At 39.7% G+C, this 27,442-nt stretch overlaps 1 protein-coding gene across 2 annotated transcripts in view; it reads right to left on the minus strand.

Moving 5' to 3' along the window:
- The window catches only part of STK32A (serine/threonine kinase 32A), a 125,666-nt gene that overhangs the window by 91,508 nt on the left and 6,716 nt on the right, over window positions 1-27,442 (minus strand). For both annotated transcript variants that reach the window (XM_036065734.2, XM_036065732.2), the window contains exon 3: window positions 771-826. In XM_036065734.2, coding sequence (XP_035921627.1) covers window positions 771-826 — 56 coding nt within the window. The remainder of the gene's footprint in view (window positions 1-770; window positions 827-27,442) is intronic.

Below are 27,442 nucleotides of genomic sequence, written 5' to 3' on the forward strand. Positions count from 1 at the left end.
ATTCTTTTAGAGGTTCTAGATGTCTGATAAAGTGGGCAGGAGATGATTTTAAAATCCAAGTTCAATATGAAATCAGAAATACTCTCAAAGTATGTCTCTACCAAGAAACTAATGATCAGGATTTGAATCTAGAAGTTTCTTGCAAAAAAATTAGGCTGGATCTATCTTTCATGGTCGATTTTTGAAAATAAAAACATGGTATAACTGGAGGAAAAACAGATATCTTTTCCACATAAAAAGAGTTATCTCTTGGGGCGCCTGGGTGGCTCAGTCGGTTAAGCATCTGCCTTCAGCTCAGGGCATGATCCTGGGGTCCTGGAGTCGAGCCCCACTGTTGGGCTCCCCGCTCAGTGGGGAGCCTACTTTTCCCTCACACTTTGCCCCTCCCCCCACCCACGCGCGCTCTCTCTCTCTCTCTCTCTCTCTCTCAAATAAATAAATAGAATCTTAAAAAAAAAAAAGAATTAACTTTTACATTGACAGGTAAGTGTTACCGAAGGTATGGGTACAATTGGCAACTGAGTCCAAAATTTTAGAGTGGAGAGAAAGTCTTAAAATCTAGTGAGAGTAAATGGGCATGACAATGAAATAATTCTGAGAACAATAGATGTCCATTATATCACACACCTCAAACTCTAGTGACAATTTTATAAAAACCTCTCTGAATTATCATTCCTTGTGGTCCCAGTAACTGAAATAATCTGAACATTCTCAGACTCTGTTCCCTGAGCCACATGACCCTGCTGGTGGTTAATCATTTTGGTTCTCACCTTCCCAAAACTGCCTTTCCCAATGGCTCGCAAAATTTCAAAGTGGTCAAAGTTGACTGCAAAACAAACAAAAAGAACAATGTGAAGGATTATCAGTTGTTTTTTAGTTGCTAATAAATAATAAAGATTAGGCGAAACCAGAGTACCTTGTTTAAGACAACATTCCAGGTGACCTTAGGATACCCGTTCATTTATTCAATAAATATTTCTTAAACACTTCTTATTCATTAATCACAGTGCTTAGTACTGGGGGATATAGTAATAGCAAAGTAAAAATGGAATCTCTACCTTTTTGGAGCCTGTAGTTTAGTAAGGGCTCCCTATAGAGAGAGGCACTTATAGATGAAATAGTCATAACTTAATGGACAATTAAAACTCCCACTAAATGTAAAGAGAGAAGTCGTGGGGGCTCTAAGAGCACATAACAATGGATTTCACATAAGTGGCAAGGTCAGGAGGAGCATCACTGAACACTAATGATTACGGAGAGATCTGGTCCTAGAGAAATGGGACTGACCTTCCTAGATAAGAAAAACATACCTTCTACCCAGAAAGTGCTAATAAAGTCAAGTGGATGACTTATTTAGTAAACAAAGTCAAGTGAATGACTTATTTCCCAAAATTCCTGCAGTTTGAGTTTCTTTAATCCACTAGACTATAAACTCAATGAGGGCAGAGATAATAGGTCCTTTTGTTCATCCTGGTTTCCTTAGCAACTCAGAAAATTTCTGGCTTGAGGTAGTTGAAAGCAAAACTCTACACTTCCCACAGAGCCTCACACAGTGATTTCCACATAGTTGCTCCTCAGCAAATAAATCAAACTAGCTGTAAAGATACACAAGGACCTCAAAACGGATGCTTCTTGTAAATATGAGCAGTGTGAGCATGAGGGTCTTCTGAGGAACTGTTTTTCAAATGGGGTCAAGCCCCATTAATGAGTTATGAAATAAATTGGGTGGTATGAGAAGCATCCAAAATTTAAACAAAGTAGAATAGGTTAGAAAACAATCAGAAATGTCTCAAATGTAGAAGAATAGTGTTGCTTCTGAAACTTTGTTTTGGTTTTACGTATGTGTGTAGGTAGATATGGATTGTATCATGATAAAATTTTTTGGTATATATTTTTTTCACAGGTGGTGGTCAAAATAACTAGAAAGACACCTCTGTAAGTTTTCTCTTAAGTTTCAAACTGATATAACCAAAGCAAGGATTTCCTCACACTTATTACATGAGGCACAGCTCTATATTATGTACCACAGAGGTGTCAAAAAATGACCAGGATTTATTTGCAAGTCCAAGATTTAATCCTGAGCCAACCTACTAACATAACACAGTGATTTCTCCACTAGTAGCCTTGCCTAGACTGCTGTGATGACATTTTGAATCTTCAAGCATACAGGAGGCACCTAGAAAGCATGAAGTTCCGTTGTAATACTAATCCATTCCATAAACCATGTCTCTATATAAGGCATTTTAAGCTTTCAGGAAAATGATCAAAGATTAGATGCCAGGTTGCTGGTTCTACTAGTGTTAACCCCCTTAATTAATGTCTGGTCCCAGAAAAGTGATAGGCCTAAAGGTTTAGGCCTATTTATGCCTTTATTTCTAATCAGTCAAAAAGAGAACAGACTCCAGTCCAATTCCATACTGTCTAAAGTCACTTCCATATATAATAATCAGCATGGAGAGAAAGCCAATGACAGGTTAAAAGTGGCTGGAAGAGAAGCTCTTATTCCATCCTCACAGTCCCCCTCCCCCTTTTTTCTCTTTTAATTCCAGGGTAGTTAACATACAATGTTTTATTCATTTTCACGTGTACAGTTTAGTGATTCAAAATTCCTACTCAGTGCTCATCAAGGTAAGTGTGCTCTTCATCCCCATCACCTATTTCACCCATCCCCCGGCCCACCTCCCCTCTGGTAACCATCAGTTTCTTCTCTAAAGCTAAGACTGTTTCTTGGCTTGTCTTTTTCCTTTGTTCATTTGTTTTGTTCCTAAAATGCCACATATGAGTGAAATCACACGGTGTTTGTCTTTCTCTGACTGACTTATTTCACTTAGCATTATGCTCTCTAGATCCATCCATGTTGGTGCAAGTGGCAATATTTCATTCCTTTTTATGGCTGAGGAATATTCCATTGTACATATATACCACATCTTCTTTATCCATTCATCTACCACATTGGACTCTTGGGCTGCTTCCATAGTTTGGCTATTGTAAATAATGCTGCAATAAGCATAGGGGTGCATGGTATTCCTTTGAATTAGTGTTTTTGTCACCTCTGGTTAAGTTTATTCCTAGGTATTTTATTATTTTAGGTGCAATTGCAATGGATTGTTTTTTAATTTCTCTTTCTGATGCTTCATTATTAATGTGTAGAAATGCAATGGATTTCTGTACATTGATTTTTGTAACCTGTGATCTTACTGAATTTAATCATCAGTTCTAGTAGTTTTTTTTGGTAGAGTCTTCAGGGTTTTCTCTATATAGCATCATGCCATCTGTAAATAGTAAATGTTTTACTTCTTGCTTACCTTGGATGCCTCATTCTTGTCTGATTGCTGTGGCTAGCACTTCCAGTACTGCACTATTTAAAAGAGGTCAGACTGGACACCTTTGTCTTCTTCCTGACCTTAGTGGAGAAGCTCTCAGTTTTTCCCCATTGTGTATAATGTTCGCTGTGCATTTTTTATATAAGGGCTTGATTATGTTCAGATATGTTCCCTGTAAACCTACTTTGTCGAGGGTTTTTATCATGAATGGATTGTTGTACTTTGTCATATGTTTTTTCTGCATCTGTTGAAATGATCATATGGTTTTTATCCTTTCTCTTATTGATGTGATGTATCACATTGACTTGTGAATATTGAGCCACTGTTGTATCCAGTGAATGAATTTTTAAAATATGTTGTTGGGGGGCGCCTGGGTGGCTCCGTCATTAAGTGTCTGCCTTCGGCTCAGGTCATGGTCCTGGGGTCCGTGATCGAGTCCCGTATCTGGCTCCCTGCTCAGCGGGAAGCCTGCTTCTCCCTCTCCCACTCCCCCTGCTTGTGTTCCCTTCTCTCGCTGTGTCTCTCTCTGTCAAATAAATAAAATCTTAAAAAAAATTTAAAAACAAAACAAAAACAAAAACAAAACAACAAAAGATAAAATATATTGTTGGATTCGGTTTGCTAATATTTTGTTGAGGATTTCTGCATCTACGTTCATCAGAGATATTGGCCTGTAGTTCTCTTTTTTTGTTGTGTCTTTATCTGGGTTTGGAATCAGGGTAATGCTGGCCTCATTTACTCTTCCTTCTTAAATGTCCAGCAACAGGAGCCGTAGTTAGGAGGGAGGCTCATGGAAAAGGCAGTGAGACCTCATAACTCAGACAAAATGAGAAAGGGATGATGTCAGAATTATGGATCATTTTATCAACGGAAACCCATTTGTATTACAGGCATGTAGGATTTACCAAAGGGGCTGGGTATCAAATAGCATATCCTCTGTGTACTTGAACCTTTGATCAATGTGTATAGTATTAACCGATCATTTATGCTTACAGGTCCCAATGGGCCTGCAGCCTGTTTTTGTCTCGCCTCTGAGCTAAGATCAGTTTTTACATTTTATAAGGATTATTAAAAAAACAATAAAAATATGCAACTGTATAAAAGTCTAATATTTACTAGCTGGCTCTTTACAGAAAAGTGTGCCAGCCCCTGAGATGAAAAGTACAGGCTTTGGAGACAGACTACCCGAGTTCACATCGTAGCTCCTACAATTGATAGTTATATAATCTTGGCAGTTTACTTCTATGCTCTGTTCCTTCATCTCTGAAATGGGTATGGAAATAATATATATCCCATTGGGTTTAGAGGAAGATGGAATGAGTTACTATACATAAAGGACTTAGAATATGAACTGCAACTAGCTATTTTTGCTAGTACTCCTACTACCACTTCTTAGAGAATAGCCTAATTCAGACTCCCAGCAAATACCACCGGAAGTTGCTATCATAGCACATGGCTATTCAGCTTGGAAAAAAATGGCAGTTGTCAGTGTCATTTCTCCACATTTGGGACTTTTGTAGTCGACAGTGTGGTGTTCTTGCAGTGTTTCCTCCCATCGCACAGTAACTTTGTTGTGTTTACTTGTTGTGTCTTGTCCTTGTATCATGTTCTACAACTTTGTTTCTGGTTCATGGAGGAGATCTGGTGCCAAGATGACATAGGGATCTTTTAGAGATACTCTTAGACCCTGGTTCTATCTGGGGCCTTGAGGGCAGCAGTTGAGTGTGGAGAGAGCAGAGCCTGGTTCTCACTTCCACTGACAGAGCTGGCCTATGTATATGGCCTGTGGAAGAACAGACAGGCCAAAAAGCTGAAACCTTCAGTATCTTTCTTATCTGCTTTGGAGTCTTGCTTTCACACATGGCTGCTCACCCCAGTCTTATCAAACATCATATCAGTAAAGTGTCCTTAATGTTGCCTGGAGGCGTATTAGGTTAACAGCCAGAGTTGAATGGGTCCTAATGTTATGATACCACATCAAGTAGTTTTAAAAATATCTAAACTAAATACCCATAAAGAGGCTTATTTTTTGAGTTTTTCTTTGGGGTAGGTGCACATTCTCCACAAATCAACCAGACACAGAAATTCTATATGCACAAGAGATCTGTTTATGTGTGGTTTGGTACTCATTTCATTTTTTAAAAAAGATTTTATTTATTTGAGAGAGAGAGCGTGAGTGGGGGTAAAGGGAGAAGACTCCTCACTGAGCAGGGAGCCTGATGTGGTTCTTGATCCCAGGACCCTAAAATCATGACCTGAGCCAAAGGCAGATGCTTAACCGACTAAGCCACCCAGATGGCCGGTGTGCATTTCATGTTTATGTCTCATTTTGTCCTCACAACAACCTTACAGTGTGTGTAGCTAGGGGTGCTCCGGATCAGAGAGATTAAATAACTTGCTGTGGGTGTCACCAGGACCATGACTAAATGACCCTGGGGTTAGGTTCTGAAGACAGAAAGTAGGGCGGAACCTTGGTTAGTCTAAACTACACGTGAAAATCCTCTAGAAATGTACTGCTTTGAAAACCAAGGGAGTCTTTACAAAGTCCAACAGAGTCTTCTCTTGTGTGAGCACCGCATGAAGCTCATGAAATGTATTTAGGTGCTCCTGTATAGAAAACATTTGAACACTAATATCACACTCAGCTCACTGGCACACTAAAATGTATTAGTCACATGGCAAGTAAGAGCAACTGAGGGGACAGCTGGTTGACTGTTGTCACAAAACCATACCCAACGCTTGAGTGCAGGGTTGGACAACGTCAACTATCTGAGTCTGCTCAGCGGCAGTCACGTAAACTCAGTATACACCTTTCTGACTCTGGACCCAGGCTCTTAACCCCTATTTCTATAGTCATCTTTATGCTGTTACTACTGTGTGTCTACCCATCCCAGAGGCAGAATCAGGGGAAGCAAGGTGGGATTTCTTTGTCTCTCCTTTTACAATCACATGGGTCAACTCAACTTTCCCCAAGTCTTTCCCTAAACAGAAGCATGCTGATCGTGGCATCTGGTGCTTGATGTTTTTTCTTTCCTTTGTTTGACTTCTCCTCGCATCTCCCCAGTCTCAACATTCTGTGCAGTAAACAGAAGGAAAGAAAGGAAAGGGGAGACTCTTTTTAGAGTGAGTTATACCACCCTGACACTTGGAATTTGGGAGAATAGAAGGTAAAGCAGACTCCCCCGCCCCCACCTGTTTTTCTATGATTGAGGTAAAAATATTTGGAAAATATTTTATTTTTTCCTGTTAAAAAAATGATTGCAGCCTAAGTAAATCCCAAATCATGACCATATGCACAACTGTGGGGAACTGCACTTCTTGATGTTTATGTAAATCTTTCTATTGATGAGGGAACAAGGACACCAGCTGTGTGTCCCCATCTGTAAAATGGTACTAATTAAACTTGGCTCACAGGTGGTTTTGAAGATGAGCTGCTATACACCAGAAGTATAATGTCCGGCTCACTGAAAACTAAACATTACAAATGAATAAGTACAATTATTCGAAGAAAACTGAGACTTCTTCCCATTCTAAATTTTTAGTTGCATTCCCAGAAGGCAGCCTCTTTGAACAAATTCTATGTATCCTTTGAGAGATTTTTTTCAGCATATATGTATTCCCTTTTGATAGCAGTAGCAACGTATTATCATTCCTATAGGAACAGAGATTATAAGCTCTTTCTATATAATTACATTCTCTCTGTTCCTTCATACATCACATACAGATCTATATCTAATTATTTTAAACAGCTCTTTTGTATTACATTGTGTAGAATGTCCCATAAGATACTTAGCTTTTTGACAGCATTTCAAAGATGGTTTAATTATCTGTTGTTACCTGCAATACTAGTGCAAACATCCTTGGTCAGCTTTTGTGCAAAGTGTCGTAAGCTAGCTTCGTAAAAGCAGAAATGCTGTAACAAAGAGTGTGTGAATTTTCCAATTTAATAGACACTGTACACTAGCCCTTCAATGATGTTGAATCTCCTCCGCACCAATGTGTGTAAGAATGACGTTCTGTCCACCACCCTGTCGATGCTATTATGCCAGCAGTCTTTGACCTGACAGGTGAAGAAAAAACTGAATTATTGATTTACTTTATATTTCTTAAATGATGAATAGAGCCTCATCTCTTTGTATGTGCACTGTTTCCAGAGAGCTGCCTATTCGTAGATTTTTGCCTGTTTTTAATGAGTTATTAGTCTTTTTGCTTTCCAAGTGTGCTTAAAACGTTACATAAATTAAGTCTCTCTTGAGCAAATCTCGGGAATATTTTATCCAGGCTGTCCATTTGGCTTTTGACTTTAAAGCATTTTTAATAGTGTAGAAAACTGAAGTGTTCAATTTATATCTTATGCAGTCAAATTTTATATAGTCAAATGTATTATTCTTTTCCTTTGGGGTCCCCTTGGTTTAAGTCTTTACTAGAAAGGCATTTTTTTACTTCAAGACTGTTAGAGGCATGTACTTATATTTTGACCAGGCATTGTTGAACTCCTCCTGTTTTAATTTTTGCAATCTTTCTCAGCTTAAATTGAAAGTTAAAACAATTGCTAATTTCCTTGTATGCAGCCATGCCAGTGTGATTATTAAGAAGTGGATGCCTTTAAAGTGTTTTGGGAGAATATCATTGTAAAGCAGGCTCTCCATATTTTACTTACGCTGATAATTTATTTAGTAAATACCTTGCTCATGTAGCACAATGCTAGGTTCCAATGCTGTTTGGTTCCAACTGATAGCAAATTAAACCAGTGCAGTCTCAATAAGTTCAAGAGTACCAAGATAAAGTCTTCAGAGAATAAAACTATATATATATATATATATATATATATATATAAAAAGTCAAGCCAAAGTCTGGCCTGACTTTTTGGTATGCTAATTTGGCATACAAATTTGCTGCTTAAACATGTCACTGCTTCAGGATGTGATTCTCTAAAGACAAAGGTAATTCAACATGAAAACAGTTATTGCTTAGCTGGCTACATGTCCCCCTTCTTCCCTCCAGTCCAGGAAGAACGTATCTATTTGATTCCCCCCCACACACACACACACTGGTATAGCAGAAGAGACACTGAGGTGGAGTAAAGATGCAAATGGAAATTGCTCAGTGAACTCAGTCTATGTTCACTGACATTTACTGATGGCTGACTCAGTCGGAGCCAGGAGTTGTACTAAGTGCCAGGGAGGGAGAAAGCCAAGGCTGCCCTCCTTTATGGGGTTTATGGTCTAGTGGGACAATAGAATCATTAATAATAGCTAATATCTAACATTTATGTAAGGAATATCAGGCATTCTGCTAGGCATCTTAGCTACACTACTCAATTTTCCATCAATGCTTTGAAATAGTAGTACTATTATTGCTATTTTTTTAAGATGAGCAAACTACTGCGCAGAGTGATTACATGGTTTTCCCAAGGCCACGGAGTAGGTGAGGGGCGGCAGGGTGGGGAGTCCCCCCCAAGTGACTGCAGAGCTGTCCTCAAACACTGTTCGCTGCTGAGGCCCACTAAACACAGATAATGGTGCCCAAGAAAGAAGGATGGATAGCACCGAGTCAGGCAAAGGCCTGGCTCTCCACAGCATCCACACTTCTGCTTCTCTTTCCAGGAGGGATCTCTCTTTCTCACAGCTGCTATCTCCCAACACTGGTCTCCCCAGACACATGCATCACCTATCTGTCATCCACCCTGTGCCACACCCCGAGCCAGAAGCTTCCGTCTGGGAGCTGGGACTGTGACCAGCACAACTGTAATCTACATATTCCTATTCACGTAGGACTTTCTGATGTGAAAATGCATGCTTCCCCCTATATTACCAGGCTTTCCCAACACAAGAACAGAACTGGCCAAATGTAAAAAAAAAAAAAAAAAAAAAAAAAAAAAAAAAAAGGGTGGTGGGGGGGGGGCCGGTCAGTAGGCCCAAGGAAATAAAGAATAAAGCTGACACAGAATAAAGCAGTCTCACAAGACAAAGGGGGAGCCCTGATGGCGTTAAAGTGTGTGGCTCTATATTCATATAGGTCCTACTTTGGTTACTGATGAAGCATCCCAAATATTCTGCCAGTGATTCAATTTTTCGTGTTTACTTTGTTAGCCAAACTAATAAAGTTCCAACTAAAACAAGTCCTACTGTTGTAGAGAGATCACAGTGTCACGGGGATGGATGTATAGTAGGGACAGCCAACAGTCCAGACAATGCAGCGAAACATCCGAGGGGAGATGATTAAAAAGAGAAAGGTGTGGCAGAAGGACTTGCTCTTAGTATTCTTTCCTCTAGATTTTCTTCATTTTTACACCTGCATTGCATCAGAGTATCAGGAAGATAATTTCCCAGGAAAAGAAATGAAACACACACATGCATAACTGCAAGATAAAGTTCTATATATGTATGAAGAGTCATGGATGGTTCCACAGCATTTCACAGATGTGTCTTCCTGTCAGAATCACACAGAACACACTTTTAAAAATGCAAATTCAGGGGCCTCATCTAAATCAGACTCTGGAGGCTGAACCTGGGAATCTGTATTTTAATCAGCTTCCTGGGAGATTTTGATGGAAACTGCCTGGAGCCGGACTGTGGGTCTTGCTATCGGAACTCCTACTCTGTACAGTAAAAGCCACAGGAGTGGCTCGTACTGTAGAAGATAAAAGAGCTTCAGGGAGGGCCAACATTTTAGCTGGGCCTTGCAGAATGCGTAGGAGTTCAATAGCTTACCAAGCAGAGGAGGATAGGGAGACTGTACTTCCTGAGTGACCCAAACCTTAGGGTGAGGAGGCTCTCCATAGGTATGTATTGATTCTTTAATTTTATTTCAATGGCCTTAAACTTCCCCTTCTACCTTTGCCCCCAACCCCATGAATTTGAAGCAGATTAATAATGGTGTCTCTAAATAATGAATAGGCCTTTGTTGTCTGCACTGTACCATATCTTGGGTCAAAGCTGATAATTAAATTCATTATCTATTATGTATACACATGTTTAGGCACTGTCCAGATACTTTACCACCAAAACACTATGAAGTGGTAATATTAGTGCTACTTTGCGGATGAGTTACAGAGACCCAAAAAAGTTAAGTCTCCCAGGGTTGGGGCTTAGACTTGAACTTGTCTTTGTATGACTCCAAGATCCATAATTTTAATGTTACAGGTAAGTCCTAGAAAGTTTATGATACAGGGCGCCTGGGTGGCTCAGTTGGTTAAGCGACTGCCTTCGGCTCAGGTCATGATCCTGGAGTCCCGGGATCGAGTCCCGCATCGGGCTCCCTGCTCTGCAGGGAGTCTGCTTCTCCCTCTGACCCTCCCCCCTCTCATGTGCTCTCTCTCTCATTCTCTCTCTCTCAAATAAATAAATAAAATCTTTAAAAAAAAAAAAAAAGAAAGTTTATGATACAATATGATGGTTATAAGCATGAAACTGTGGGTATGGGTTTCGGCTGTACTACTTATTAGCTATGAACTTGTAAGTAAATCAGTTTACCTCTCTGAGTCTTTATTTCTCCTCTATAAGATTTTGATCCTATATATTAACCCTCTGAAGCTCCTATGAGGACTAGGTGACATAAACTATATCAAAGGTGTTTATCAAGTATTTTTAGCAGAGAGTAAAAATTCAATAAATATACCATTACTATTGCTGGTTTTGTTACGGTTACTAGATAAGTTACTTTGGTATCAGCCCAGAACAACGCTTTGTTTGCCACAACGTTAGGCAAAATGATGTTGAGAATTCACATAGGGCAAATAGTGCCAAGAATGTAACGTCTGTGAAGGAAGACAATGGGCTCATCCTATTTATCATTATATGCACATTGTCCAGATCCATGTCAGGCACGTAGCAGGTGCATAATGAATACTTACTAAGTGGAGGAAGGGGGCAAGGAAGTGCCATCATCAAAGTTTTATGAAATATGGATGGCTTTAGAGGAAAAATTTGAAAGATCTTTTCCTTCATGTTGATTTCTTAACACATCATTTACAACAGGTAACTCCTAAGAAATATCTTACCAACAACCTACAATCAAAATGCTTTTTAATGAGGCAGGAAGTAAGGTAAGTCTCCACTTGAATGTTGAGATTTCCCTGCAGACATTGGACTTACATGTTAAAACCTCAAGGACTGACTTACTCAGTCTTTGAGCTCAGAAGTGTTGAGAATTGCCATTCTTCACTTTGTCAACCTTACACTCACCGATTGTCCTAAGTGAGGACATGGTTGATAACCTCCTAGCGACTGGAGGATAATTAAAAGGAGGAGTCAGAGGAGATCTGCATGACCAGAAGTGCAAGTATCTCACTCTGTCACCAGACAGGGCCCCACACAAAACTACAGACTCCCACAGCCCTCCTCAGAACAGAGAAGGGATCAGTCCCTCTTCCAAGTTCTGTTGCCACTTTGTCCATTTTTTAGGATGGACATTGCATGGTTTGCCAAGAAAGGAAGTAAAAGGATAGAAAAAAAATATGAACCTCTGGTTAAAAATATAGTTCTTCCAGTGTAATTTGCAGTTTTCCATTCATCAGATGAATGTTTAGTCATCATGCTATGTTCCCAAGTGGAGGCAGTCACAAAGAAAGGCTCACATATACCCTTTGAAGACAGTCACAGCAAAGTGGGAAAGAAGCTAAGGTTACTTGTCCAGACGCTATAGTTTTGCTAGCAAGTCACACCAACAAATATCCGTTGAGCATCTATATGCCCAGGACTCCACTAAGCCCTTGGAAAAACACAAGGAGCTTGGGACTAAGTCACACCCTCAGGAAACTGAGTATGACTCACTCAGCAGCATTCATGAGAACACAATTTGTGTGATCAAATACCCCTTGTCTCATTTGTATTTTATTTTCCTATAATACCTTAGGAATCTAGTCTTCCATCTTTCTGGAATTAGATGGGTATAAATAAATAGATATATAGGCAAATATGTAGACAGATGAAAGCAATCCAGTGTTGATGTTTAGTACAGAAAGAGGCTCTGTGGACCTTCACAGAGGGAGAGAATATTGTGGCATGACAATTGTGCTGTTTGGTTTTTAATGGATATTTTGATCCATGATAAAAAACAATCTGAGTCAGACAGAACTGCCTTGGAATCCTAGCTCCACCACTTACAAGATGAATGAAATTAGGAAATTTACCTGACATTTCTGAACTTCAGTTCTTTGTTCACAAAGATTATTTTTATATAAAACTAATATGATTTTGGTATTAAAAATACAGAACTGAGTAGACAGAATTAAGTAGAAAGAAGAAAAATAGTTCAAAGATAACCATGAATTAATATTTTGATTAATTTTTCTTTCTTTTTAAAATTTTTAATTTTATCAAAGCTAGGTATCTCTATCTCTCTACATTTCTACACAGTTTGAGGAGTCAAAGAGTTCTAAAGGTTTATTATAAAACACTGATTTTAGTCCTCTGACACCCTTGTCTCACTCCAATCTCTCCCAGCCAAGAAGCTGACACTTAAACCTCTTCGAGCTAATAAATTTTCTAGTTCCTACCTTATCTTCTAAATAGCATAATTTTCTTATTTTCTTTTCAGTTTTAGGCATCACTTATTAAATCTCCAGGATGGCAGCTCACCCTCCAGCTCTTGAGATCTCACCCCAACACGAGCCCATCTTTCCAATGTAGCTATATTTGACAGAATAATTTCAATTAGATCAGCATTCAGTATTTCCACTATTATGAGTATGGAAATGGTACAGGCACCTGCGTCATAGAGTAAATTATGATGAGTTTTCCTTTCTTGCACAGTTTTTGTTTTCCCTGCAGTTAATAATAGTGTTGTTTATACATGCGCTCATTTTCTTTTTTTTTTTCTTTTTTCTTTTTTTTAAAGATTTTATTTATTTATGAGAGAGAGAATGAGAGAGAGAGAGCATATGAGAGGGGGGAGGGTCAGAGGGAGAAGCAGACTCCCTGCCGAGCAGGGAGCCCGATGCGGGACTCGATCTGGAGACTCCAGGATCATGACCTGAGCCGAAGGCAGTCGCTTAACCAACTGAGCCACCCAGGCGCCCCATGCGCTCATTTTCCTATATCCTTTCTCCTAATTCAATTTCCAACTCTTCTCTAGTTGTCTAAATTCCCCTTGAATGTGTTCAAGAGCATCGATCACATCGCGTCTTCCTGAAAATGTCTCTCCCAGAGCCCTCTGACCTAACTGCATCGGGACAGGTGATCTTACTGGACAGCTGTCATCTTGGGCTCCCCTTGACCTTCATCTTAGGGATCTCCTTCACTCTTCTATAGTGATGGATTCCCTGCTCGTTGCATGCACTGTCTTCCTCCTTCTTGTTTTACTCCCTTGTTTTTGTGGAGGACATCCTCCAATAACTTTGTAAGAAAGATCGCATGGGAGGTTAACTTTTGAAAACTTGCATATATGAAAAATATTTTATTCTACTCACACTCAAATGAGAGCTCAGCTGAGTTAAATTCTAGGTTAGAAATTACCTTCATCAGAATTTTGAAGGCGTTGCTCTCCTTAATTCCTAGCTTTTCGTGTCAACTGCGGAGAAGTCTAAAGCTGTTTTGATGCCAGATCCTTGGATGCAACAAACAATTTTCTTTCTGGAACCTTACAGGATTGTATATTTGTATTGAATGCTTTGAAAGTTCATAATGATATAGCTTTTTTATTCATTGTGCAGGGCATTGAATTGGCTCATTCATTCTGGAAACATGTGTCCTTAAGTTCAGGGCTTTTCTTTTTTTCCCTTAAATTAAGTGGTGATGGTTTCCTCCCTTCTTTCCATCTCTTTGAGCCTTCTATTATTTAGAAACTGGAACTCCTAGACTGGGCTTTAAATTTTCATTTATTTGTCCCGCTTTTTTCTTTCTCTGTTTACTCATTCTAGAAAATTTCCTTAAATTTATCGTCTAAACCTTTGAATCTTTACACTCATGCTGTAATTTTTTTTCCCTAAAGCTAACTTTTGCTCTCTAAAGTTTGCTTTCTTGATATCCCATTTTTTCAATTAAAAAAGTCTTTCTTTCTTTTTTCTTTTCTTTTCTTTTCCTTTCTCCTTCCTTCCTTCCTTCCTTCCTTCTTTTTCTTTTTTAGAGAGAGAGGGAGAGAGTGCATGCACACACAAGCAGGAGCAGAGGGGAGGGGCAGAGGGAGAGAGAAAATCTTAAGCAGGCTCCACACAGCGCGGAGCCCCACTCAGGGCTGGATCTCATCCTGACCGGAACCGACATCAAGAGTCAGAAATTCAACCAATAGAGCCACCTAGGAGCCCCAATTGTTATTTCTTAACATTTCTCTGACAGTTTTCCTTAAGTTGCTTTTTTTCTGCTCAAAACTTAGTCTTTATCTGTCCTATGAGAAGTCTTTCCCATGTGTCTGAGAACCCTCTGTTGTCTGCTCATATTTAAGTGTGGAGACCTAAAGTCCTGTTTGGAAGTTCCGAGACTGTGGGGGAGTCTTGTCCAAAGTAAGCTTCACTCTAGAGAGCCATGGCTAGGATGTTGTGTTCAGAATACTCCCATGTCGGTAACTGTACATCTTCCTTCTTAGGTTGGTCAAAATCTCCAGAAAAAAAAACCCCACCTCTATTATCCTCTTGTCTGGAGGGTGACACCCCAGCTGCCAGTGTTATCAGAGCCAAAAGAGGGCTGAGGGCCTGAGCACCCAGTATGTGCTCATGTACCTGATCGATCCCTCCATTTTCCAGGAGGCGCCCCTGTCCTTGGTGCACCGGGTCTTCCCAGTTAGGAGATCTTCTCCAGAGGATAAATGATGGTGTTGTGTGGAAAGGACTAGCATGTTTCTTTCTTTCTCTTTCTTTCTTTTTTTTTGACAAAGTGGTAGAAGGGACAGGATCAATTTTTATACAGCTATCCAAACAATCCTCCTTATTTTAGACCTCCCCCTTCAACTGTCCTTCTAGAGGCACATGACGCTGCCAGTTCTTAGGATATGGAAGTAGAGGGAAGTGTTGGACTCATCATCTTCCCCTGAAGCCTTGCTTGCATTTTTTTCTCATTCATAGGATAGAGTTTGTTTGTTTTGTTTTTGTTTTTTCCAAAAAAGAACTTACATTAGGAACCAGAGACAGGCATCTCTTTACTACTTACTGGCTTAGTGACTTTGGCTAGTGTTTTTTAAAAACCATTTTTAGCCTCATATTCTTATCTGAATAAGGGGATGATGATCACTTTCTTACTCATATCTCAGAATTACTTAAGGAGTCACATTAGAAAAGGATGAGCAGGTACCTTGTAAATGTCAAACACTGTCATTGGGCTTTGGAGGCAGACAGGAGCTCCTTCAGTATGGATAAGCCAAAGCTCTGGCATGTCTAGCAGTGATGTATGAGTTAAGGACTCAGGTACATAGTCCTGAGATGACTACAGGGTTCCTTCTTGAAAAGTATGCTGAAGGGAACACAAAGTTCATTCTCCACCATCACGTAAGGGGTAAGTGCAGACCCGCATGGTAGATACCTGTAATGGTTGAACTCAAAGAGTTCTCTTTCAACAAGTCCACTCCTAGGTATATCCACCAAAGCACTGAAAGCAGAGACTCAAACAGATACTTGTACACTCAACTAATGTTGAGCGTTCATGCAGCATTATCCATAATAGCGTAGGGGTGGAAATAACCCAAGTGTTCATCAACAGATAAATGGATCAACAAAATGTGGTATACATGGACTGTAGAAGAGTATACGGCCATCAAAAGGGATGGATGATGTTCTAACATGTGCTACAGCACTGAGGAACCTCGGAGACCTCATGCTCAGGGAAATGAGTGAGGCTTGAAATAACAAATGTCATATGATGACACCTACATGATGTATTTTGAAGAGTCAACTTCATAAAGTCAGAAAGAATAGAGTTACCAGGGGTTAGAGGAAGGAGGAATGGGAGAGTTAGTACTTCATGGGTACAGAGTTCCTTTTTGGGTGCATTAAAAAGTTCTGGAAATGATAGTGGCGATGGTTGCACATATTGTGAATACCACTGAGTTGTATACTTAAAAATATTTAAAATGACAAATTTTATGTGATAGTTTTCCAGAATAAAAAAATTCTTTAAAAAGGTCAGTTTTCAACAAATGCTGCAAAATCCTTCACACCTCATTCAAGTTTATTTATCATTTATTTATTTATTACATAATATTCATACTTAATCCTGTCTAAATAGACCAACCAAACTGCTTTGAGTATTATTTTATATAATAATAATTTAATACTCCAAAATAAGTATCTCTTCCTTCTGATCACCCAAATATTTGTCAGGATTAAACAATTATTCAACATCACAAAAAAGCAACTGCACTTTGAGAATTCCTTTGTATTTTAGAACTTAGGTATGTTTAAAACCGTACATTTAAATAAATCATAGTATGTCCATGTTGCAGAATCTCATGGACACTAAATTATACTTTTAAAGGGTGCCTGAGTGGCTCAGTAGGTTAAACGTCTGCCTTCGGCTCAGGTCATGATCTCAGGGTCCTGGGATCAAGTCCCGTGCTGGGCTCCCTGCTCAATGGGGAGTCTGCTTCTCCTGCTCGTGTTCTCTCTCTCTCAGATAAATAAATAAAATCTTTAAAAAAATAAATTATACTTTCAAGAATCAACAAATTTTACACAACTGGGATAAGCTACTCACAATGTAAGTGAAAATGAAGATACGGATGTATATAGTGCATCATCCCAAATACATCAGAAGTCTTTTATACACATACACAGGTAAGAAAGACAAGACTATTAATGTATTCATTTATTCAACAAGGAGGTACTGAGGATATAAAAGTGAACAAAACAGACAAAATCCCTGTCCTCACGGAGTTTTTTTTTCTAGTGATAGGAAAAAACAACAAAACAAGTAAGTCAATTAAAACAAGAAATATGAAGAAAAGCATAGTGAGTGAGAGGGATGAGGGATGTCAGAAAGGATGCAGGATGGATATCGCAAAGGGAAACTCCCTAAAATGTTATCAGTGGTCACCAATGGGTTGAGGCATTATGGGTAATTTTTTCTTCCTAATTATATTTTCCAAGCTTTCTATAACTCAGATGTACTAATTTTATAGGTATAAAATGTGCTTTTAAATGCACATTTAAATACATACTTCTTAAGAACAGCTGCGTTCATCTCTCTTTATGTTAGATAGCCCCACAAAAGGTGAACCATAGGGAATGTTGGGACCATAGTCTTGGATAGAAACCCACTGAGGAAAGCAAGCCAATTCCAGTTCACAATTAGGAACGTAAGAATTAAACAAATTTTCTTAAAGTTTAACGAAGCCCGAGTTTAGAATATTTTCTCTGGTAATTTATACATGCCCTGGACAGAAAATGAAAAAGTTATCAAAGTGGTAATGACTTCAGTATTTTGTAAAAGTAAATAAAAATTATCCCACCAGGTGTCAAACAAATCAGGTTGATATAAACAGGCTGAAAAATGAGTGATGATGATGGTAAAATGAATTGGGAAAGACATGAACATCACTGTAATTGTTGTCTTTGATGAACAGAAGAAGACAAGCAAAGCTCAAGAGTAGTGATGAACTGCATAATACAAGCCAGACAAGGGAAAGTATAATATATGGAACCCCTAACACTTCAGTAACCATGTGGTCTAAGGAATAAGTATGTGAGTTCCAGCGGAGGTGAAAGTAGAGGTCACTGTGAGGGGCAATGATTCAGCTCTCTGAGAGCAGGATTCAGTAGTAGACACATAATGGACATTTGCTGGTTGTTTTTGGGTTTTTTTTTGGTAAGATTTTATTTATTTGAGAGAGAAAGAGAGAGTGAGAGAGAGCAAGCATGAAGGGGAGGAAGGGCAGAGGGAGAGAGAGAGGGAGAAGCAGGCTCCCCACTGAGCAGGGAGCCAGACTCAGGGCTCAATCCCAGGACCCTGGGATCATGACCTGAGCTGAAGGCAGATGCTTAACTGACTTAGCCACCCAGGCACCCCTGGACATTTGCTGTTTTTTATTGAAAAGCAATCCCCTTCCGTTTGTTCATTTAATTTTATAAATTCATTCTGGCTGGCTATCCTAGGTGGATATCTATAATGAAAGAAATGAGACTCACTTGACATCATGATTCAGGATCTGTGGGTGCCTGGCCGTCTCAGTCAGGAGAGCATGTGACTCTTGATCTCGGGGTCATGAGGTCAAACCCCACATTGGGCCTAGAGCTTCCTTGAAAAGATTCAGGGTCTAGCTGTGTGGCTCTCTGATTTCAGGTCAGTGCTTTCATCTTCCCATGCCTCGGTCCTGCCATGCGTAAACTGCACACTGAGCTGATGATAAAGTGCATGATGGTTGTTGGTTTCTCCCATTACTCTTAACAAGAATGTTACCGTGTGGTGAGTGCATTTCACATCACTTGCTTCCCAATTGAACAACGTGACATATTTACTATCTGGATAGGAAGATGGGGATGGGTGAGGGTCCAAGAGACAGTTTCTAGCTGGCTACCTCCCAGACAAACTGCCAGCCTGGGACAATGACAGCCACCACCATGCCCCATCTGGGTATGTCACAGGGGTGCCCACCCCACCCATCTTGCTTCAGCACCCAGACTTCTGTCATAGATGGAGGGTGGCAGAGGTGAAGGTGGTACCAAGATCGACTGACCTAGAACCCCTCCTGGGGAGGGGGCAGCATGGGATCTAGCCCTCAAGCCCCCGTGGCACGATCTGTTGTCTCATCAGACCTCACAAATACAAATTCAAATATAAAATTGGTCAGAGTTCAGAGACAGCAACTGCAGGGCATCCCAGCCCAAGTGTGGGAGACTTCTGAAGGCAAGGCCCTGTGTACCTGCCCTGGTCCCACTTGGCTGGAGCCAGCCCTGGTTCCTGCTCACATGATTTCCTAGTTTCTTCCCTTTATATTGGTAGAGAGCTTAGACTTGTAGTCTCAGCTTCGTATCTCCTCTTAAAAAACAATTTCTGCCTTCACATCATATTCAGTTTTAGCTCTTGGCTCATTTCTCTGCTCCCCTTTAGACCAAACTTGTTGAAAGAGTTGATGACACTTGCTGTGTCTACATCCTTGCCTCCCCTACACCCCCCAACTCCCCAGAGTCTGGCTCATGTCCCACGTCCCACTGAGCTGCTTCGTCCATGTCCCCAGTCTCCTCTTGCTTGCCTGATCCCATAGGTATTTCTCACTGGCCTCTAACCCACAGGGGCATTCAGCCGAAGTGACTACTTCCTTGTTCTCGAAAGACTCTTCTCTCTTAAATTTCAGGATAGATGGTTTTTCATTCCTCACTCGCTGCCGCTTCTCACTTTCCTTAGCTTGATGGCTTTCCTCTGCCTGACTTCTCAATAATGGGGCTTCTCTCCGCTTTTGTTTCCACATACTCTCCCAGCCCAGACTCCTCAGTCCCCATAGAACTGAGAACAACATCTTCAGACTGCTAGCCTGGGCTTCCCCACTAACCTCTGGCTGCTCAGTCCCAGAGTCCTAACTGACACCATGATTTAGTCTCTCGGTCACTTTACGTGCCCTCACAAGAACTCGTGACTATGCCTGGACATGTCCCCAACCCCTCAGTGCCCCACCTTCATGTCAGCCAAGTGTCACAGCCATCTTCCTGCCTACTCACGTAAACACCTAGGATTCATTCTTGATTTTGTTCTTTCCCTCTTACCCCCCTTCAGATCATCAGTGACTCTCAATTATTTTATACTGAAAATAAATGTTGACTCAATCCTCAGCTTCCCATCTCCCTTCCTACACTACTAGCCCGGAGTACCGTCTTTCACTTAAATATTGTCCTGATGGAAATAGATCATTTTTTTCATCTCAGCCACCTAAGTAAGTGATCTACGTAGAACTCACTGAAAGTTACAATTATACATTTGAACGCTACAGATCAGAAAATCCCATCACCTTAAGGAGAAAAGGAAAACCAACACTGGGTAGATTTTATATTTTACTTGCCATATAAGAGCATTAAAAAATTCAGATGATTATGATAATGTGATAATGGTATTACGTTTATTGAGCAGCTACTATGTGCCAGGCACTATGCTATATTCTTTTTATGGATAGTAGCTTTTTTTATTTTTTAAAGATTTATTTATTTATTTATTTGAGAGAGAGAGCGAGTGTGTGCGAGCATACGTGGGGAGATGGGCAGACGGAGAGAGAGAATCCCAAGCAGACTCCCCACTGAGTGTGGAGCCTGATGTGGGGCTCAGTCTCATGACCTTGATATCATGACCAAGCTGAAATCAAGAGTCAGATACTTAACCAACTGAGCCACCCAGTTGCCCCTGGATAATCACTTTCTATTCCCACAAAAACTGTATGAGGCAGATAAAATTATTAGCTCCCATTTACAGACAAGAAAACTGGGGATCGGAAAAGCAGGTCACTTTACTGAGTTCTCAGTATGGAAAAAAAATTTCTATTTCCACAATCCTTAAACAGTAAACACACACACAAGAGAGCATGCAATCTTAGAACTGAAATTTTTAGCGGTATAAGCTTTCTGAGAAGCTTATTGCATTGCCCTCGTTTTTCTCCTTTCACCATAGACGAAGAAAAGCCTTGCCATAGGTTGGCATTTGTCCAGAGAGGGCGTCTGGGAGCCACTGGTTTAGCCTGTAAGTGACACCATGATACTAGCTGAAGTTGAAGGTCAACTCTAGAACATATCACTTGTGATCCCCTGATGAAAAATTACTTAGCTGGCTCACTAACCCTTAAGCTTCCCAAATGGTTGGCAGCAAATGGTTGCCACTAATACATGTGGAGCTTGGCAGGTCCTTTAAAGATCTATTTGGACCTTCTCCAGAGGAGCAGCCTCCAAGGCCAGTTGATGGCATCTGTTTGCATAGTCAGCACTTCCTTTTTATGAAACTCTGCCCCAGGGCGTCTGGGATTTACTGACACCCATTACTGGTGCCAAGACCAATCAATGGGCACCAACGGCTTCTTTTCCTGCTGCCTGAACCCCAATTCATGAATATGCTCAGAAGTCAAAAATACACTGGCTATTTCCTTAGACTAAAGTAGAAAGTACAACAGTATGGGGTAGAACGGGGGTGATCAACACCTCCGGTTGTTTGATGACCCTCAGTTGAAGAAATGCCCCTAGTAGGAAATTAATTCCACCTAGTGATATTTCAGATGAATTACAGGGTGGTACCCATTTATTTGAACCTAGTCTGTATGACTTTCAAATAATATATATTTTAAACATAATACCTTTGATCCATTGTAACAGTTGATTTTCTGGCCCAAGTACTTCCATTGACTCACACTGATCAACCAAGAGGGAGTCAGTGAAGAGTGACTTTAAGCATCTATGGAGAATAGATACCAGTCTCCTTGCCTGACCTCTCAGTTTAAAGCTAGAGGGCTATGTGGATGGATATGAGAGGGGTCCCCAGAGCATGTGAATAAATGTTTGCAGGATGCTGTGGATCAGGGGTTGGCCTGCAGGCCAAATCCATCCCACCATCTATTTTTACATGGCTTGTAAGCTAAGAATGGCCTTTTTATTTTTAAATGCTTAGAAGAAAAATAAAAAATATTTTGTGATGAGTGAAAATGATGTGAAATTCAAATTACAGTGCCCATAAATAAAATATTACTGGAAGAGAGCTACCTTCATTTGTTTTCTCATTATCTGTGGCTACTTTCATGCCACAATGGCAGAGTTGAGGAGCTGTGACAGAGACTGAACTGTAAAATGTAAGATACCTACTCTTTGGCCCATCACACAAAAAGGATGCCAACCCCTATGTGAAGTAATTCTCAGAAATAAAAAACACAGGCTGCTCGAGTATAAAACAAGGTTAACATGACTTATTTTACTGTAAATATGACTCCAGAAAGGGAAGAAGAAATAGCTTAAGGGGAAAAAAATAAAGCAAGTGCTGGTCTATTGAATTCAAAATCTATCACTGTAAGTTTTTCAGTTTTTTCACCATAGAAACAGGGCTCACTGTCCCAGTTTAACAAGAATATTATTCTATCACTGGCTTTTTGCGGCTGTTTCCAAATGAAATTTCCATGACTGGTCACACAGCAATGCATAGTTGAAGCCCTTGTATAATGCATAGAACCTCAATTGGTAAACTGATGACACACTGGTCACTGAGCTGGCACCTGCCAGGCCATTAAGCAGGTGTTGGATCCTCCTTCACTGCCTTTCTCCTTGGAGACAGTAGGCTTGGAGTACCAATCACATGTTCTGAACACTGAAACCAGCTTACAGACCTAGTGAGTTCAACCTAGGTAGTTTCAAGATGAAAACTGAAAAAATGTCTATAGCTTTGGATAAAAATAAAAAGTTAGTATACCTTGAGTGTTATTTAATACTAAGCAACAACACATCACAATTTATTCATAAGACACTCTGAACTAAAATGTTCTTCCATAAAAAAAAGGCAATAAAGAATAAATGAACTGTTTCCAAATCCAATTCCTACTTGGACCAGCAACATCCAACATCTCGCAGTTAAACAGAGCTACCTAGTATTTAACTCATTAACCTGAGTAAACATGAATTGTGCTCCATGAAGAACTCATGGTGAGAAAACCTTGCAGAACATAATCACTCTTTAGCCATAGAGATTTCGCCTGTCATAATCTGCTGCCATTAAACCAGAAGGAAAAAACAATCAATGGGAACAAACCATGTTTCCAACAGAGAAAGAAGAGATATAATCATGACCTTTCATTTCCGAAGTTGAGATCCCCAGAATATGAGTCACAATGTATTAAAAGATTTTCTACAGAAATGGTTTCATTTTGAAATAAGTTTGAAAAATATCAGAATCCTGAGATTTCAATATTATAGGACTTTTCAGAGTCTTTAACATGCTAATAAGCATTGTGAATCTCCGAAGGCAGGATGTAGCTTTACTGCATTAGCTTGAGTGGATTCTTCTAAATATGTATTCCTAACTCACTGCTCAGGAAACATTCAGGAAACATGCAAATCGGAAGCACTAGCAGTCTTGGAGGTCTGTTTTCTTGGCTGTCTAGTTTCTCCCTGACTCTTCCAATCCTGTGGAATGGGGGAAATAAAGCCCTCATAAGTACCCATTCTTATAAACCGGTGGAGCTGAGGTTATTTATGACAAATGCTTTAACTAAATGTTAGACCGTCCAAGATGCCTTAATTTTTTAAGAAGCCAATTCTCACAAGAGAAATTCTCCTTATACTCTCCCAATCATTTTAATATAAAATAGTAAATAATATAAGACAACAGGACTCACGTTTGAGAGGGGAAAGTCTGAAATTCATTTGCCTCTCCAACTGGGTACAGAACACGATGCATAGACATTAAAATACACAAAGGAGATTTTCAAAGTCCTTCCTTGCTGGAATCAATTCAGTAACCTCCCATTTCTTTTGGATTGCAAATCTGTGGTCAATTTTTTTGGCCCAACATTTTGAAGGACCCATTGCCTCTGCCACCAAAGAAGATGTAGGAAAACTGGAACCAGTCACACATCCTAGGAGACAAGTGTTGCCAAATCAAAGGAGAACACTGAGTTTTCAGCAAGTTCCAAAGAATAATGCAATAATTTGGCTCTCTCTGCAAACTCAGGGCACGGATGAACTTTTTGTAGCAGCTTTTAACCTGAAGCCAACTTTTCTTAGCTACAACACTCCAGAAGAAAATTGTCTCTTGGCTTAATTACACCAATTTTATCACCCCTATATTCTTTGTATATGCTTAGAAATACATACTATTAACAAAGCTTGCAAGACCCTCTCCTGTTGCTAGACCCTGAATTATAAACAAGTCTACCTTCTCCTGTTATTCAAGAGTGTCTTTGCCTAAATCACCTTGAAAACCTCAATGATCAGACTTTTCAAATGTTGATTTTTTTTTAATTAAACAAGCCCCCCGCCCCCAAAAGCCCAAGCAAAACAAAAAGAAAACACTGTGTTCAGACAGAAGAAATAAAGCAGATTTAAAGAAAAAGTTACAAACATTAAAAAGTATCACTTACAAGCCTACTCTTTACTTTCAGGAAACTTACAATGTCTTTTCATTTCCTTAATTATTTCTTAGAGTATCCATAGAGTAGTTGGGTATAGGGGAGGGCATTTGTCACTGTGTCTGTTGATCAAATGGGATTACTTAACTAGTCAGCTTTGGGCTTAAATCAGAAAAAGTAAAGCTTATTGATTTTTCAGCCTACTGAGTTTTTGGTTTTGTCTTAAATGACAATACAATCACCCCAGGGGAGAGATGGAAGAGAAACCAGATGAGATTATGTTTTTGTGAAGTCATTAACTTGGCTTCTTTTTAAAGGGCTTTTATATAGGTTTTCAGAGAATCCATGAAATCTGCCATTCTGTCAGTTCAATTTCATTGATAGAATTGTGAATGGGTCATATTAACTATGGCATCTACAAGAACTGCATCTAATCAATTTTGTTCCTTTTGAAGTTGAAGTACAGCAAAGAGCTCATGCTAAGAGACTCTGCTAGTAAATAACGGTGTAACTAGCAGTAATTGGGTGTTTACCTTATTTGAGTGTTCTACTTGCATTCTTTTATTGTAACCTCACAATGACCCAAGGAAGGATGCCCGATTATCATTTGCATTTTATATAGGAAGAAACTGAAGCTTTACAGAGGTTCAGTAACTTGCAGAATGGAAAGGTGTTTTTTTCCCCCCACATTAATTCACTAGTAATTACTTAGGTTTGGGGACTTTTTTTTTCATGGTATTTCAAGTCCCCTCGGAACACTTTATAATTAGTCAAATTGACTCTTGTGTTTGATGATGGGTGATCAGAACATGTCTCCTTTGATTTTTCTTGTAGAAACACCTAGATCACTAGTCTGTGGTGCTGCTGAGATTTAAACCTGTGTATATGTGTTTCTACTAGCAGAGCCCATGCTTTCACCAACTACGCTAAGCAGTCTTCGATTATAAAACACAAAACCTAATTAGGTGGAAGACAGTGTAGTGTTTCCTTAAAAAATTAAAGAATTGCCACATGACCCAGGAATTCTACATCTAAGTATGCACCTGAAAGAATTGAAAACAGGGACTCGAACAGATGTTTGTACACCTATGTTTATAGGAGTATTATTTACAGTATAGTCAAAGGTAGAACAACCAAATGTCCACTGATAAAGAAAGAATAAGCAAAATGTGATACATACATGTAATGGAATATTATTCAGCCGTAAAAAGGAATGGAATTCTGATAAATGCTATAATATGGATAAACCTTGGAAACATTATGCTAAGTGAAATAAGCCGGACAGAAAAGGACAAATATTACATGATCCCACTTATGTCAAATTCACAGAGTCATAAAGTAGAAAGATGGTTGCCAAAGACTGGGGTGGCAGGGGGCCAGGGGAGAGGGGAAGGGTAGTTACTGTGTAATGGGTACCAGATTTCAGTTTGGGAAGATGAAAAAATTCTAGAGATAGATGATGCTGATAGTTGCCCAAAACTTAATGCCACTGAACTGTAGGTACACTTAAAAATGGTTAAAATGGTACATTTTATTATGCATATTTTATCAAAACAAAAAAAGTAGTTAGGACTGAGATTGGTACTAAAATATGAAAGGTAGGCCACAAAACAAAACAAAACAAAACTAGCATAATTCGAGATCTACTTTGCAAAAGGTAACAGTAATCAGAGAAGCAGATCTTTTTCTACTCAACAGCACTATAAATCTACTTTGTTTTCATCTGATGTAGATCACCATAAATAGCTAAGAGGATGATTCTTTCAGGTTCACTATCAGATGGAACAACATGAAATACAAAATGTCAGGATGAATTCCAGCAAGAACAGCTTATTTTACTGGACATCCGGCAACATCTTAGTCCTTAATTACCTTCAAAGTGAATCAAAACACTTTTCCAGGAGAAATCTTGAAATACTATTTGGGAAAATTTGTTCAAATTTTCTTCTCAAATCTGTATACTGGGAACAGCAAATACTTTGAAGGAAATACTCAACACTTTTTCATCACGTATTGGGAGTCTTTCAGCAATATTTTTTTTTTTTTTTTTAAAGATTTTATTTATTTATTTGAGAGAGAGAGAATGAGAGAGAGCAAGTACATGAGAGGGGGGAGGGTCAGAGGGAGAAGCAGACTCCCTGCTGAGCAGGGAGCCCGATGCGGGACTCGATCCAGGGACTCCAGGATCATGACCTGAGCCGAAGGCAGTCGCCCAACCAACTGAGCCACCCAGGCGCCCCAGCAATATTTTTAAAATAATTAAATTGGCTCATTTAAGTGCCTTAGATTCTGGCCCGGTTCGATTATTTATATAAAAATGAGATAGAAAATGATGTAGGCATTAATGTTTTTTGATTAGTCAGTGCTTTTTGTTGTTTTTGTTTCTTGGTCAGAAGCTTTACAGCAGTCAAATAAAATTTTACCTTGCGCTCAATCTAGAGCTATGAAAGGAGTCAAATCAACTTTATAGAATTTACTGATAAAAAAATTTGAATGCTCAGAATGTCATTCTTTCCCTCCCAAAACTCAGTGATCTTATAAACAAACAAGTGCATATGGCAATTAAATACACTCCCTTTTCATAATATACAAACTCATATCCATGAGAATGTTAAGATATGGGCAACTGTTTATTCCCGATTTTGTCATTATTTGGACTTTGGACCTGAGTTTCCTGTACTTGACTGTTCTTCTCATGTCATCGCAGAAGTGGCTTCTCATCTTTCAGGCTTCACCTCAGAAAGGCCTCCTGTCTTTCTGTCACCTCCTCAGAAAGGCCAACCCTGACCACACTCTATCTCAAGAGGTCTCTCCACCATCACCCTGTCCCTCTCCATAAGATCCCTGAGTCATTCCCTTGGTGGCACTTTAACACTGTCTCAAGTTGTCTGGTTTATGTATCTGTTTACTTGTTCATTGTTTGCCTTCCACCATCAGAACATGAGCTCCACAATGGCGGCCGGGGCCAATTTGTTTCCAGCTCTCTTCCTCTTGTCCAGCAGAGGGACAGGCTCCTAGTAGGTGGATTTGCCCTTCTACTTCTGCCTGGCAACTGTGTGCATAGACAGACTCAGAGCCTCACCCCTGGGGGACAGAGACATACTGCTGTGCTCAGCTCTTCTGTTTATGGACGCTGTGGTAGGCTGATCTCACTGGGCTGGGGGCTGGACAACTAA

Source organism: Halichoerus grypus, chromosome 2 (genome assembly GCF_964656455.1).
Source record: "Halichoerus grypus chromosome 2, mHalGry1.hap1.1, whole genome shotgun sequence".
In the NCBI taxonomy this organism is placed as follows: Eukaryota; Metazoa; Chordata; class Mammalia; order Carnivora; family Phocidae; genus Halichoerus; species Halichoerus grypus.